General features: G+C 42.5%; 3 protein-coding genes across 3 annotated transcripts in view; 2 read left to right on the top strand and 1 right to left on the bottom strand.

Moving 5' to 3' along the window:
- Window positions 1–4,750: 4,750 nt before the first annotated feature.
- On the bottom strand, window positions 4,751–8,193 carry LOC118409579. The gene is made up of 4 exons (XM_035810696.1): window positions 7,912–8,193; window positions 6,742–6,849; window positions 5,659–5,778; window positions 4,751–5,226 (listed from the first exon to the last, which is right to left on the bottom strand). The coding sequence occupies exons 1-4, from the start codon at window positions 8,176–8,178 to the stop codon at window positions 5,155–5,157; spliced, it is 567 nt and encodes a 188-aa protein (XP_035666589.1). The 5' UTR covers window positions 8,179–8,193; the 3' UTR covers window positions 4,751–5,154.
- Window positions 8,194–8,355: 162 nt separating this feature from the next.
- LOC118409578 (zinc finger protein 436-like) overlaps window positions 8,356–16,086 on the top strand; it is a 39,147-nt gene continuing 31,416 nt past the window's right edge. The window contains exon 1 of the mRNA XM_035810695.1: window positions 8,356–8,471. The gene's annotated coding sequence lies outside the window, so the exon portion shown is untranslated. The remainder of the gene's footprint in view (window positions 8,472–16,086) is intronic.
- The window catches only part of LOC118409175 (zinc finger protein 845-like), an 8,998-nt gene continuing 3,563 nt past the window's right edge, over window positions 10,652–16,086 (top strand). The window contains exon 1 of the mRNA XM_035810044.1: window positions 10,652–11,481. Within this exon, the coding sequence (XP_035665937.1) occupies window positions 10,664–11,481 (818 nt within the window). The 5' untranslated portion in view covers window positions 10,652–10,663. The remainder of the gene's footprint in view (window positions 11,482–16,086) is intronic.

The raw sequence follows: 16,086 nt of genomic DNA, 5'->3' as shown, positions 1-16,086 counted from the left end.
CGCAACATATTTTACCCTGTCCAGAGCCGAAGGCCGGGAGGCTCGGAGAAATTTTGAAATATGGACCCTTTGAAACGCCATTTCCTGCATTCTCAGAGGTTCTATCTGGCATTAGACTTCGTGTGTATAACGGGTTACGAAGAATTTCTTGGTAACGCTTAACGGTGAATTCGGGATAACAAATAACGATTAACGTTGAATTAAAACGACCAATAACGCTTCACGAAGAATATACCGATAACGGTTAACGTTGAATTAGAGCGGGTCGGTAACGATTAACGGTGAATTAAAATGGCTCGTAACGCTTAACGGAAAAAGGCATGCAGACCCTCTGCGATGTGACCTGACGATATTCTACCCAAATGTTCGATGTATGACATCATGGTCATGGATGATGCGATTATGCCACTCTATTCACAATGGAGTGAATGGAAATGATTTGTGTTTCCAGGATTTTATGAAAATTCCAATGGCCGTGATGCAATTAGTTGGTGTCTACTGTACTTGATTACCCACAAGCCCACAGAATATCAACGACGTAGGGGTAAAAAGGAGTCACCTTGTTGTCCTTAACTATAGAAAACTTCATAGGCCAAAAATTGTGTTCTGTTACCACCAAGGAGGTGAGCTGACCCTCTACTGGTGGCCAGATGGCGTCATGATGACTTTTCACTCGGGGGATATAGTTGCGGGTCTTATTCATACCATATTTAGAAAGAAATCTTATGCCATGTACATAACATGCCCCTAAATAACAGACTCTGAAAGCAAAATCAAAGGCCATAAGAATTCGAGAAAGGTCGGTCCATAAAAAAACGGATGAAAGAAGGAAAAGGTCACTATTGAAGATTTTCCACTGTCATACAACACCAAAATTTGCTTACCTCGAATTTTCAGTCGCACTTCCGTCGACCTTCTTCAGGAGTGATGATTCACTTACTCTGATGACCTGACTTAGAGACACGTGACTCGAGTAACGAATCATAAATGCAGGCGGTATCCGTATCGGCCCCCGTCTCTGTTTAGTGTCGGCTGTTACCATTGTTCGATGCTGTCTAACCTTTCTACTTGACCAGGTGTAAAAAATCTGCCCACTTTTTAAATGCCTCTAATGACGTCCACTTATAGCTAAATGATGTAGTCAATAAGGTAAGCCCTTTCGAAGAAAACAGAGTAAAGTCTACTGTTGTAAGAAACGTTACTGGTAACGTTTGTTACCTGCCCTGTAATGCATTACCAATGGGACCGAAACTAATACGTTGCCATTTTTTGGCTTTGGTTAAAAGAGGAATTTTCCTAAACAACCAGGTAGTTTTCACCGAAAATAAAGCCTATTTATTTTTCGACCAAAAAAAGGCCATTTTCGACATTTCAATGAGAACGAGTGTTAACTGACTGGCTTCTGCACGACATGTCTGATCTTCAGTGAACAGCAGCAGGACTCTTAACGTTGTAGCATTATGTAATTAGGCCGGCCGCCAGGGGCGCGATTTTAGCCAGACTACAGTGGGCAGCAGCAGGACTCTTAACGCTATTACATTGCATATTGGGTTGAAACAGACGACAAACACACAGGTTACCGGTTATAATGTCTTTATTCACACAGATGCATAAACCCTTTGGATAATGGAAAAACTGCACCCAATGAGAGAGAGTTTGGCAGGCAGAAAAAAAAATACAACAAGTGTAGACGGACCAAAATTGCGTAGATCTTAAAGGAATTCTGGCATTTCTTACACAAAACCTATGATATGATATGATTCTACAATATGAGATTTTTGCAGCACGTCTACATGAAGAGTCTTGGAAAGACAAATACATAAAATTCTCGATCTTTCATTCACGCCATGATATTCAGTAGGCCAGACAACTTTGTGAAAGATGCTATTGCACAATGCGAGCATTTGCGTCTGTAAGACAAAATGATGTTTTTTTTTCCTATAGTTACAGTATCACTTTAAGTGGCGCCAAAAGGCTGTACAGAGGTTGGCTCAATGCAGGGCAATAATGCAGTGATTACACATCCGGAGGAACACAATACAAATATATGATATGTGATTTTGCAGCTTGTCTATATTCAGAGTCTTGGAAAGACAAAGGCGTAAAAGCTAATACAGAAAACTCTCGGTCTTTAATTCACACCACAGCATTCACTTTGGCAGAAAACTCACGCTCTTGCACAATGAGAGCATTTGTGAGACAAAATGATAAAAACGTTTGTGTTTTTGCCTATAGTTACAGTATCACTTTAAGTGGCGACAAGAGGCTGTACAGAGGTTAGTTCAATACAGAGCAATAAAATATGACAGGCTGTTTTTGGCATAAGTGATTATAAAGAGTAACTTTCTGAAGAAAAGATTACTAGGTAATTTTCAGACACAGGAAAGTGTGTTATCATATAATATTATTTGAAATTTCCTTAAGATGTTGACAGAAGTGGACCGAACCTAGTGGAAAGCCAAGTACCCCTTCAGCCTCTCATCTCCCCAGTCAGAAAAGTAGCAGATCAACAAGGATACAGCGGAGAGACATTCCAACTACTCTGACTTTCGTTTTTTTCGTAACATTTCTTTTCAAATATTTGAAAAGCTTTAACTGCCTAAAAAGCGTTGGCTAAAATCCTGGCAGAATCAAGAAAAATGGAGAAAACATGGCAAAAAGTCCAAAGACAGACTTCAATTATCTAAAAAAATTGAAAATTAAAGATATAAATTCAAATTTGAATTTGAAAAGCTAAAATGCATATCTATATATTCAATCCATCTGACCAGTTCAATCCCACCCAGATGGATAATATAACTGCACAAAGCCCGTCTAACCCTGGTGTGTCACTAGTCCAACCCTGGTGTGTCACTAGTCCAACCCTGGTGTGTCACTAGTCCAACCCTGGTGTGTCACTAGTCCTCCCGAGGGCTCGCCTGGCCACAGGTCTATCGGCTGGGAAGCAGCTTGTCGTTGTCCTCCCCCGGGTTGACTCAAAGCCCAGACAACAAACACAAAAACAAAGAAACAAAAAGAAAAGTGATGTGTGCCCTGCGTGTTACGTGTGCCCTGTGTGTAATGTGTGTGTTTGTGTGTGTGTGTATGTGTGTGTGATATGAGTGTATTTATGTGCCTATGTGAGTGGTGTGTATCCTGCTTGTGACATGTACTGTCTATGTGTTTTATGTGTTATATCTGTGTATGTATGTATGTGTGTGTGTGTGTGTGTGTGTGTGTGTGTGTTTGATGTGTATGGGTGTGTCTGTGCCTCTGTGTGTGTGTGTGTGTGTGTGTATATATGTGTGTGTGTGTGTGTGTGTGTGTGCCTATGTGCCTGTATGTGTGCTTATGTATGTTGGGGTGCGTGTGCTGTGTGTGAGACAGCGAACCGCTGAGCAGATAGGAGAGGGTAGAGAGGGGATGGGATAGATCCAGCAGACAGAGGAAGCTAGAGTACTAGTAGGGAGGGAATATAAGAGACACAAACAGCAGACAGAAGAGGGTAGAGGATAGGGAGGGAATATAAGAGACACAAACAGCAGACAGAGGAGGGTATACGTAGAGGATAGAGAGTGGATAGAAGAGACATAAACAGCAGGCAGAGGGCGGTAGAGGATATAGAGGGGGTAGAAGTAACAAATAGAGGAGGATAGAAGATAGAAATGAGACATGAGAGGCACTGACAGCAGAAAGAGACGGGATAGAAGAGACACAAACAGTAGACAGAGGAGGGTAGAGGATAGGGGGGGGGGGATAGAAGAGTCACAGCGAACAACAGACCGACTTTGGAGCCCAATGTCCGACTGATGTCCGCAGCTCGGAGCCTCAAACCAATCCGGAGGAGGGCCTAATTTGGAACAGCCGACTGACATCTGAGACCCCCCCCCCCCCTTCTTTTCAGCGGGCCCTTTCGGGAGGACGAGTGGCACACCAGGGTACTCTGAGTACCGGGGCTGTGTACCTAGTAGCTGACCTGTACCGGTACCCGCAGGATTGTTCAGGTACAGGACCTGAACATCTGGGACACCTGAACAAAATAAATCTAATGAAAACCAGATAAATGATATTGTCTGGTAGATGACAATGTTGTCAGCTTATACTTAAAAATTAGCAAAACGTCAGGTTTTTAGATTAAATGATGGAATAAGAAAATCATTGTAATAAAATCATAATTTTCTGCTCACAAAATACGTTTGACGATTAAAATATGTAATCGTCGTAGAGTGCCGCCAATTTACTGTTTGTAAAAGTCTGTTGGCTACATGTATAGCCAAAAGATAATAAGAGAAACCGGGTCCGGTCACGAAACATGTTAGGTATACAACCCCACCGTGCAAAATTAGATCAAAGAAAAATTCTGAAAATTTCACATTTCCGTCGTTCTTCCACCCACACAATAACAAATCATCTATCTAAGAACGTTTGATAAATAAAGCACGTAATAAAATGTACGATCAATTAAAAAAGATACAATCTTTAGCAATGTAGGATCTAATTTTAGTAAAATAAACAATAAATTAAAGATCCCATCGCCACAGCAGGCGGAGAGTCTGTCCGCTAGGGGGCGTGCCTGTCCGCTGTACCCTTGTTGGTCGGTCTTTATTCCCGACTGGGGACACAAACGGCTGGAGAAGAGTTTGGCGTCCGGCGGGTTCGGTCCGGTCTAAATCAACACTTTATCAATTTCATACACTGTATTAAGTTAAAAACTGTCCTGCAAAATACTGTCATATTTGGATTCCCCCCCCCCCCCCCCCGCAAAAAAAAGTGAGCTACTGGCTGTCTACATGAGAATATGTAGATCTCTTGGCCTGGTGGTATGGGTATGGTCTTCATGGTATATAAATTTATGTCTACACACTAATTCTGTTCAGGTGCTGCAATACCGCTGTGGCCTTTTGGAGCTGTCTATAGATGAAATATCCAGGTGTGTCGGCTTGGTATTGATTGAGAAAAATGTACAAATGTTTTATACTTTGAAGAAATTTCCGACCTATCACCATTACATTAGGACATACATATTCCCCTTTCGGCATAGATACTGCTATTCTCATACACACGTGTCAATAAGCCTCTTCTGTAGTGCTGTCCGATGTTGATGGGACATACTGGATACTTGATGTAAAGTGTCGGTAACCTGAAGATAATCAACCGTGTGCTGTAGTCACCAAGTTAGGCACTCTTCACCGGCAGCCTTCCGCCCCTGAAAGTCCAGCTGGTGGGGAGTTGTCGGGACGGCTGGCTCTGGGGAGGGGGAGACTGGCTATGGTGAAAAGGAGTTTCAAACAAAAGGGAAAGACGACGAAAAACTGAATGAACACATACACACACTCACACACACGCTCACACGCGCGCGAGCGCGCGCGCGCACACACACACACACACACACACACACACACACACACACTCGCGGGCGCACACACGTCAACAGACTCACACACACACAAACATGTACACACATACATAAATGCATGCACACACACACACACACACATGCTCACACAAAGATACACACACATGCACATAAATACAAATGCACACACACACACAAACGCGCACAATCACACACATACACTCATAGTCACACACGCATACGCGCGCGCGTACAAGCATACACTTACGCTCACACACATACACACACGCGCGCACACACACTCACGAGCGCGCGTTCCTTACCTTGAGGCCCCAGGTAGCTGGTGCTGACGCCCCGAAAACCTCTGCGTGTTCCATCAACAGGAGCGATGAAGCAGGCGGTTCATCTGTCACGTCCAGTGCTTCGATGTTGTCCAGAGCGGCCTGTAAGGACACAGCAAAGTTTATGTAACTAAAACCCGGTTAATCTTTTGTACTATTATCGTAATCATCAAGTAGCTGTACGATTTCGGCGTCTTTCCTGCCTTTCTTTTTATTCATTGTATATAACATGTTTTCTTTCTCAAAACAGAGAAGGGCGCGCATCAACGCCATAAAAGACTTTGAGGCAAAGCGGAAACAGACATCTGCTTGGAGAGTCCACTTGTAATGACCAGAATCATTCTAGGCAAAGTTTTGCCACGCAGCAGAGTAATTTTTCTGGCATGTACAAACGTATATGCACACGGATAGCTTTTTTTTCTCGGGGAAACGCTTTTAGTCGACAGCACTCACTGTTTTCGGAAATACATTACATACCTTTACTTTATTTGTTACTGTAAAGGATACAATATGTGGCAACTTGTACATACAATAAATTCAGAACAGTTTAACTACATGAGTTGCTAGTAACTACAAATCCAAGAAACTAATCTATTTTACAAATGATAAGAGTATTAACAACCAGGCTAGCGTTATGTGCTGCTGCAGGACAGTATAATATTATCTCGTTTATCAAAGGAGTTGTATATAAATTGACATAGGCAGATATAACATGTACGCGTGTTCTAGAACATCGGCCGCTCGAATGTGAAGTCAGCCCAACAGGCAGAGTTGATTGTTTCCACATGTTTATACAATCATGCTTTGACGTTCTTCTTACGAAACGCAGATTTCTTCCGTTTTCACAGTTTCTCTCGCGGCTGGTCGTGTCACATTGAATAATGTCATACACTAGCATAAATACCTATCTTGATGACAACAGCGTTGACTGACAAGCATAAAAACCTACTCTCCAAGCAGAGGTTGAGTCGCGGAGGTATAGGTAAGATGAGCGCAGGTGTAATTTTTGGACTACTACTATATCTACGCGACTCCACCTCTGCTTGGAGAGTAATGAATACCTACCTTGATGATCACAGCGTTGACAGACAAGCCCTCGCGATCGGTGCAGATGTTCCTGGCAGGGGTCGGGGGGTCCACGGTTGGGAGCTGACCGGCCATCCTCCCCAAACCCTTCCGGACGGAAGCGGAAAGTCAAAATTCTGACAAATATCAACACCGATTGGAATAGATATCGTCTGGCCTTTCCTATCGTGAAAACTCAGTAGATTAAACCAGGAGATCCACATGCATTAGTGACTGATATATTCTACCGTTTTTCCATTTAGACGTGCTTGTATTGAATTACTTCTGCCTGTTCATGCCAGTGATGTATGTCGCTCATGACACAGAGTCAGGGGTAGGAGGAACCCCTTGCATCCTTGGTCGGAAGTCCTCCCAGGAGACGGAAACTCCAAACAACAAACCTGCATCTGATTGGGCCGTCTTACACGTTGCACGCAATTCTTTGCCCTGCAGGACTTAGTGCGCCAGTGGACGAGAGGGTGAAGAAGGAATTGCACACCCCTCCTTCACCTTGAAAACCGAAGTACAGGCCAGGCAGACGGGTCGCCTTACCATTGTCTTCCGAGACAGACGGATGCCAACATGTCGCTCAAAACTTCCGGAAGTAAATCTCCGATTTTGTATCGAGTTGTAGGGATTGAATTGCATTTGAATATTAAACCATAAGGTTCTCGCTGTTTCTGGTGTACAAGCTTTCACCCACACTCCGGTAGGGGGCGGGATCAAGTGGTGCCATGAGTAAGATTAGGTTCGTGAGTGAAAGCTTGTGCATTACGGATCATGGTAAATGGACTACAAACAACAGAAGACATTTGAGAGTAGTTTAAGAGTAGTCGGTAGTTTGAGAGTAAGGCAAATCAAAGCAGGTCTTTGTTCAATCATCAACGTCCTGACGAGTTACCTTCAGTAGCGAGGTACTATGCCGCTGTCAGATTTCAGTTGAAGCAAAGCATTGGGGGAAAACCTTAACGAAAACAACAGTGAAGCTTCCCCCGATAAACTCCGCCATCCAAGTCCTTTTAATGTTAAATAAACGTCCAAAGTCAGAAAGTTGTATGTAAGAGCGCAAGATAAGAGTGACGGTAAAGTACTTCAAAGCTTCCAACGTTTGATGGTCATCCGACCACAGTGTAGCAATGAAGAAGAAAATGATTCGACCCAAAGTTTTACCTGGATGAATTCCCAGCCGGGCCCGTCTGCCGGCATGTGGAGGCGGCGGGTGGCGGGGAGAAGCTGTGCCGGGAAGGAGAGCGCCCGGGAGGCGGGGAGAAGCTGGGCCGGGAAGGAGAGCGCCCGGCTCAGCAGCTTCCCGAGGGAAGCCATCTCTCTCTGTCTCTCACCGTCTTTTCTCTCCGGCGTCTGGCGGCGTCTGTTGACTCCGGGGCCGCCGTCTCCATGGAACGTCTCCCGGCGGGTCATTGTTCGAGAACACGTCATGAAGACAGGTGGATGGCGGGCAGAAACAAACTGAACATTTTCTTAAACATTGTATATAGAAAACTCGCATGGCAAGACGTCATGTGGTCACAGTTAGGCGGTCATCTGCCGCTTCTTGTGGGTAATCAGGTACAGGAAGTTGACCCCAGCCGTATACTTCCGGGTTATCTCCAGCGCATTTCCGTTCGTTCCTGATCGTGTGGAAAAGACGCCGGAAAATTTCTTCCGATCCCGTCTTCCTTTTGAGACGCCAGTTCCCGTTCTGAGCTGTTCTAACCGCAGATAACTGTCAGGTAAGGAGTGTTGATGACTCTCTGTGTGAGGCTGTGTGGCGATATAGAAGTACAGAACTAAAAGTAACGATTTCGCGATGGTTTTAGTGTTTTGTTTGTGCAGGACGATGCATGAGCGGTACAAACAAGGCTATTTTGGGGGATACTGAATATCTGTAAAGTTGACCAGACCAGTACTCAACAGAAGTGATCTACCAAACCTATGTTACAAACGACATGTAGTTTGAACTGCAGTCATTGTATGGATAGATATATAGCCTTTTTGACAATGTAAAAAGACACAGCGTAGGTGAGTTCCGTATACCAGAAACCCCTCCAGCGGCCCGGCCCAAGAATTTCTCACCCACAAGTTTCTCACATCTGGTGTCCATCAGTGCCTGTTGACAGCCAGGGATGGTACGTTTGTTATTGGAGATGTGGGGGCTGTGGGTTGAATGTTACTGGAGGGAATGTGTAGAAAATGATTTAGGTCGTCTCACTTAGACGTCAAATTCTGATCTTAAATTCTTTCTGATCAAAAATCAACACTGTCCTTCAAGTTTGAGGGGATGTTTTTTGGGGTGTACGGTAATCTCCAAGCAGATCCTACGGTGCCATAAGTTAGTTATAGTAGTAAAAGCTGACAAAGGCGTGTAGCCGGCCAAGGGAAGTTCATGGGGCATTAAACGAACACCCCTTGGCCGGCTACACTCCTTATCACGTGAAATGCCTTGGGTTGTATTATCCCTATTAGGGCTGTGTACCTAAATACCCGTACCTGTACCGTAAAAATTGTTTAGGTACAGGTCCGGACCTAAACATCTGTGTACCTGTACCTGTACCTAAACACTACTTTTCAAGACTGCTGGACAAGTAAATCCCAAATCAACAATGACAATGGTGATAATCTTGCAATTGAAACTTAAGAAAACTTGCAAAAAAAATTGTTTTGAGATTCAAATATGTAATTCCCCACACATAGATAACAATTTATCACTAGAAAAGACTACATGCTTAACCTACATATACTTGGTTAAAAATTTGTAGGTACAGGTGCAGGTCCGGACCTGTACCTAAACCCGTGTACCTGTACCTGTACCTGAAATTTGTTTAGGTACACAGCCCTAATCCCTACCTATATCACCAAATGATTCCTCTCTATATATATATGGTGTGATTGGGAAGGCGTGTGTGTGGGTGGGTGGGGGATCTATTGTTGGGAAGCTACAATGAAAATTATGAAAGTGATGCAAACTAATACTGTAGGCAGGTGTTTGTGAGTGAGTGAAGAATCGAAAGGAGAATCCAACTGAGTTTGTGTGTGTGTGTCTGTACATGTGTACAGTATGAGCATTTGTGTAAGCTAGTGTGTGTGTGTACGTGCATGTGAGCATCTGTGTGTACGTGTGTATTTGTGTGCGTGTGTGTACGTCTCGTGTGTGTGTGTGTGTGTGTGTACGTCTCGTGTGTGTGTGTGTGTACGTCTCGTGTGTGTGTGTACGTCTCATGTGTGCGTGTGTGTATGCCTCGTGTGTGTGTGTACGTCTCTTGTGTGTGTGTGTGTACGTCTCGTGTGTGTGTGTGTGTGTGTATGTCTCGTGTGCATGTGTGTATGTCACGTGTGTGTGTGTGTGTACGTCTCGTGTGTGTGTGTGTATGTCTCGTGTCCGTTTGTGTACGTCTCGTGTGTGTGAGTGACACTACTCACTGTGTGTATGCGCATCTTGTGTGTGTGTGTATGTGACACACTACTGTGTGTTTGTGCGTGGTGTGTGTGTGTACATGCACATCTGTGTATATGTGAGTGTACATCACGTGGGTGTGTGTGTGCAAGTGTATGTGTGTGTTTATGTGAGTGACACACTACTGCTTGTAATTGTGAGTGTATGTGTGAGTGCTTGTGTGTGTGTGTGTACCCTAGGACTGATCAGACTCTAAATCTACCTGTCACCAGCTGACTGGCCCATATTCTTGCAAAATTTGGACAAATTTAGGAATTATTTTGTGGTGCAAAAGGTGTGTGGGCTACAAACACGACAACATTTGAATTGTTTAGTCACATGTTTTATAGCCAGGATGACTCCAAGCAGATGCGGTGGTGTCCTAACATTTTGTATGATTCAAACTTCAATACGTAAAAAGTGTGAATAAAATACCATTAACAGATTTTGAATTTTCCTACTTTTGTCTTCGCTAGTTATAGAAGTGACCTAATGGCGACAACAAAGAGCCTAGGTGATGACGTAAGCAGAGGTTCAGTTGGAGGGTTTGTCAACATTCTTCATAGGTGTGAGGAGTGCAGCAAGCAGTTCAGCACACGGAGTGGTCTGACAAGACACATGCAGACTCACACAGGGGAGAAACCCTACAAATGTGAGGAGTGCAGCAAACATTTTAGTACAACGAGTACTCTGAAGGTTCACATGCGGATGCACACAGGTGAGAAACCCTACAAGTGTGAGGAGTGCAACAGACAATTCAGTCAGCTGGGTAATCTGAAGAATCACATGCGGACTCACACGGGGGAGAAACCCTACAGGTGTGAGGAGTGCAAAAGGCAGTTCAATGAGCTGGGTGTTCTAAATAAACATATTCGGACTCACACAGGGGAGAAGCCCTACAGGTGTGAGGAGTGCAGCACGCAGTTCACTCAGTTGGATGTTTTAAAGAAACATATGCGGACTCACACAGGGGAGAAGCCCTACAGGTGTGAGGAGTGCAGCAGGCAGTTCAGTAGGCTGGATATTCTGAAGAAACACATGAAGACTCATACAGGGGAGAAACCCTACAAGTGTGAGGAGTGCAGTAAGCAGTTCAGTCAGCCGAGTGCTCTAAAGACCCACATGCGGACTCACACAGGTGAGAAACACTACAAGTGTGAGAGGTGCAGCAGAGAGTTCAGTGAGATGGGTAATCTAAAGAAACACATGCGAATCCACACTGGGGAGAAACCTTACACGTGTGAGGAGTGCAGCAAGCAGTTCAGTAGACTGGATGTCCTGAAGAAGCACATGAAGACACATTTGACACATTCTTGAGGAAGATTGACATAGAATTGGATGCTTACATTATAATCACGCCCAAAATGTTTATCAAGTTCAGTTCATTTTCTTTGGTACAATGTTGTATGTTGTGACCATTTTGGACGGCAAGGTATACTACAAGCTAACATTTGCTATTAGTGTTGTGTACTACACTATGTGTTGTGTACTACACTATGTCCATTGAGGCTCCATTGATTATTATATTTCAGCCATACCATAGGTATGGTGAAATATATTGTATCCGTAATGTTTCTTCTTTCTTTCTCCTGTCAAATCTTCAGAACACGGTATCTCCGTTGTTCCTAAACCGAATGACTTAAAATTTGGCACAAGGGTAGAGTGGGCCAATACCCTTGGACGTTTTTTTTTCATTTTTTCCATATCTGTCTATATTTTATTAAGGTTTTTTGGTCATCTTAAGACCAAAACTATATTTGGGCCCCCTGTACCCTGGTATTATAACAAAATGAGCTGAAATTTGGCACAGATGTGCCTTGATAATTCCCCCATATAGATTCAATATCAGTTTTGGTGTACAGTATAACAAAATGCTTATTTTTGCGATTTTTTGGTCATTTTTTTTTTACCAAAAAAGGACACTTTTGGCTCCTGTACCTTGGTTTTAGAACCGGATGACCTGAAATTTAGTATAGGAGTGCCCTAGACATATGTGCACATGGATTCAATAACACTTGAGGCATACAGTACAACAAAATGCTTAATTTTGCGATTATTTGGCCATTTTATGACCAAAAAGTACACATTTGGCTCTTGTGCTCTGGTTTTAAAACCAAATGACCTAAATTTTGGTATAAGGGTGCACTAGATATTTATTCAAATGACACATGTATAATTTTTGTCATAGACTACGTCAAAATGATATATTTGGGGATTTTTTTGTCATTTTCCAATAGCCAGAGGGGTCAATGACCTTAAGGTCGTTGACCCCCAGCTGCAGATTGCACCTAATGGCATATATGTCTATTTAATCTAATTAGATAGGTAACCAATCACTTAGCCTGAATCTATATCCTAAAGAAGGGGGTGGCAGCCAATCAGCGAGCCCGGTGTTGTCTGGAAGAGTCCATTCTTACACGGAGGGGTTCATTTTTTTTAAATTCAGTATTGGACTGGTGGAGTCTTTCAGTGGATGTATTTTTGGACAGGTCTATTTTGCAATTTTACAGAATGTGTGCTGGAAGAGTCTATTCTCGAACGGAGGGGGGATTTTTCAAAATTCATATTTTGGACTTTGGTGACTTCTAGTTTGTCAAAGTCTTTCAGTAGGGTTATTTTTGGACTGGTCTAATTTGTTTTACATGGGTGTTCTGGAAGAGTCCATTCTTGCATGGAGGGGCTTTTTTAAAAATCAATTTTTTGGACTTCAGTGATTATGTCAAAGTCCTATTTAGCGGATGTATTTTTGGACTGCTCTACTTTACATGGAAGAGTCCATTTTTTGCACACGGAAGGGGGATTTTTTTCAAACTCAGTTTTGAACGGGTGATGATTCAAAATTCAATTTTTATTGGAAGTGTTTTTAGACTGGTCTATTATACCTTTTCATGCACTGGGACCTTTTTTGCTAAATTCAATTTTGGATTTGGTTTCTTATTCAAAAGGCCAAGGTTTCAGTGGGAGTATTTCTGGACTGGTCTATTGTGCAAATTCACATAGGGTGCACTGGAGTCCATTCTTGAACGGGGGAATTTGGGAAGACTCATTTTTGGGTTAAACCGTCATTAGTAAAAGTGATTTTTCAAATGGGTGATTTTGAAATAGCCTATTGTTGCATGGGGAGGGAGATGGCTGAAATATGCTGTATTTGCTCTCAAGCAAATGTCGGCCTTTCTAGTTCTTTAAGTATATCATGGTAGAAGTTTAAAGACAAACCTTGTTTTCTAGTTATGTTTTCTCTTTTATCAGTCACAATGTCATAGTATGTCAATGTCATAACCGGGGCTTGTTGGCGTTTTTGGGTCCCCTTGTCTCCTCCTCATATAAGTTACTTTAGCCGCGGATATGATAGGCACTGGGTTATGTATATTTAGGTCTCATCTGTTACAGGAATACGGATCTAGTTTTAGTATTTTAGAGCTATCAGTAGTGTTTGTCATTGTAGTTGTAGATACAGTAGTTACATACTGACCTTTATATTGATACAGGTAGTGGTATTTGTAGGTCTTCTATATATCCTTGTAGACTTACTGACCAGAGAGAGAGAGACCCAGTTATTTCTTTTCATAACACTTTATATATTCTTCAGATGGTAACAGCTTTGATGCATTTTTTTAGATGTTATTGTGTAAGTTAGACCTACTAATAAAGTTATAGTACGGTAGTTGTAGAGATGGTATATAGTGTGTAGAGATGATATATGTAGTGTTTTGTCCATAGATCCCTTCTGTTACATTTGTTGCTATGTATTCTGTTACAGTTCAGGTGTTTGATGTTACAGTTTATATGTAATCAGTTACACCCGCTAATTGGGTTCTAATACGGTAGCTGTGGAGATCATAGGTACATTGTTATGTTCATTTATGACCCTTCTGTGACATTCATTTATGTTATTCATTTACTATGTATTTCGTTAAGTTCAGTTACAATAAACTTTCTTTTTGTTATAACACTGACGGGAATATCATTTTATTAGAGACGGGGTTACTTAAGTGTACAATGTCTAGATATTAGCATGTTTTGGCAGGAAACCATGTAAAAGGAAAACTACATCATGCTATTCGTACACTTAAGATAACTGAGGGTCTCGTACTGTTGAATACAGAATAGTCTCATAGATTCATAATGGCATATACGAAGATTCAATTGAAGGTAATTTTGCATCAATGAGTTAGTCATAAAAGATAATGGATTAGTGCTCAACATTCCATGTTTCCCTTGTAGTGAAATCGAAAGAAATCGCATCCAAAACACAATAAATTTCATCATCGAGCCGATTTAGCTTTGTAATAGATCATGGTCGTTTGATTACAATATGCAATATTCGTAGTGAAGTTACTTACATTTCTCAATAGTTGATACATGTGGTATGATTTTTGATTCGGTCCAATGCTGCCTTCCCATCCTGCAAGTTACCACTCTCTAATAGTACTAATACACCAATTTATGTATCACACCATGCCGCTTTGGTCCCAGGTCAGCTGGAAGAAATATGAACCTGAAAACACACTACGACAAACAAACAAACAAAGCCGTGCATCCGTTGAAACGCATAAATGCAGCAAAATGCGACCCGCGACTCGTTCATGTGACGAGCCAGTGAGGAGTACATGGCATGACGTCATGTGGTAACCAGTAGACGGTCATCTTCAGTGTCTTGTGGGTAATCAGGTATAACAAATTGACCCCGGCAGTGTCTTTCCGGGTCATCTTCAGCGCATTTCCGTTCGTTCCTGAGCGTATGAAAAAGACGCCGGAGACCTTCTCTCGTCTTCCTTTCGAGACGCAAGTTCCCGTTTTGAGCTGTTCTAATCGCAGATAACTGTCAGGTAAGGAGTGTTGACGACTCTGTGTAAGGTCGTGTAGCGATGTCGAAGTACAGAACTAGAAGTAACGATTTCGCGATGGTTTTAGTGTTTTGTTTGTGCAGGACGATGAACGGTTAAAACCCAGAAGGGTAGCTTGGGGGCTATTGATTTCTTCAAACTTAAGAAACTAAGTTTAACAGGACTCAAGAGAAGTAATGTAGGCTGTGTAAGAAGTGACACTGAGTTTAAACTGCATTCCTGTGTATGTATAGAAATATAGCATTTTGGACAATGCAACATGACACAACGTAGCTGAGTTCCGTATGCCAGAAACCCCTCCATCAGCCCCGGCCCAAGAATTTCTCACCCACAAGTTTCTCACATCTGGTGTCCATCAGTGCCTGTTGACAGCGGGGATGGTACGTTTGTTATTGGAGATGTGGGGGCGGTGGGGTGAATGTTACTCGAGGGAATGTGTAGAAAATAATTTAGGTCGTCTCATTTAGACGTCAAATTGTGATCTTGAAAGATCGAAAATCAACACTGTCCTTCAAGTTTGAGGGGATGTTTTTTGGGGTGTACGGTAATATCCAAGCAGATCCTACGGTGCCATAAGTTAGTAATAGTAGTAAAAGCTGACAAAGGCGTGTAGCCGGCCAAGGGAAGTTGAACATTGGGCATAAAACGAACACCCTTGGCCGGCTACACTCCTTATCACGTGAAATGCCTTGGGTTATATTATCCCTATTAGGGCTGTGTACCTAAATACCCATACCTGTACCGTAAAAAATTGTTTAGGTACAGGTCCGGACCTAAACATCTGTGTACCTGTACCTGTACCTAAACACTACTTTTCAAGACTGCTGGACAAGTAAATCCCAAATCAACAATGACAATGGTGATAATCTTGCAATTGAAACTTAAGAAAACTTGCCAAAAATATTGTTTTGAGATTCAAATATGTAATTCCCCATACATAGATAACAATTTATCACTAGAAAAGACAGTTAGCTACATGCTTAACCTACATATACTTAAAATTTTTTAGGTACAGGTGCAGGTCCGGACCTGTACCTAAACCGCGTGTACCTGTACCTGTACCTGTAC

This window comes from Branchiostoma floridae, chromosome 2 (genome assembly GCF_000003815.2).
Source record: "Branchiostoma floridae strain S238N-H82 chromosome 2, Bfl_VNyyK, whole genome shotgun sequence".
Lineage (NCBI taxonomy): Eukaryota > Metazoa > Chordata > Leptocardii > Amphioxiformes > Branchiostomatidae > Branchiostoma > Branchiostoma floridae.
This window is presented reverse-complemented; position numbering and strand designations above follow the sequence as displayed.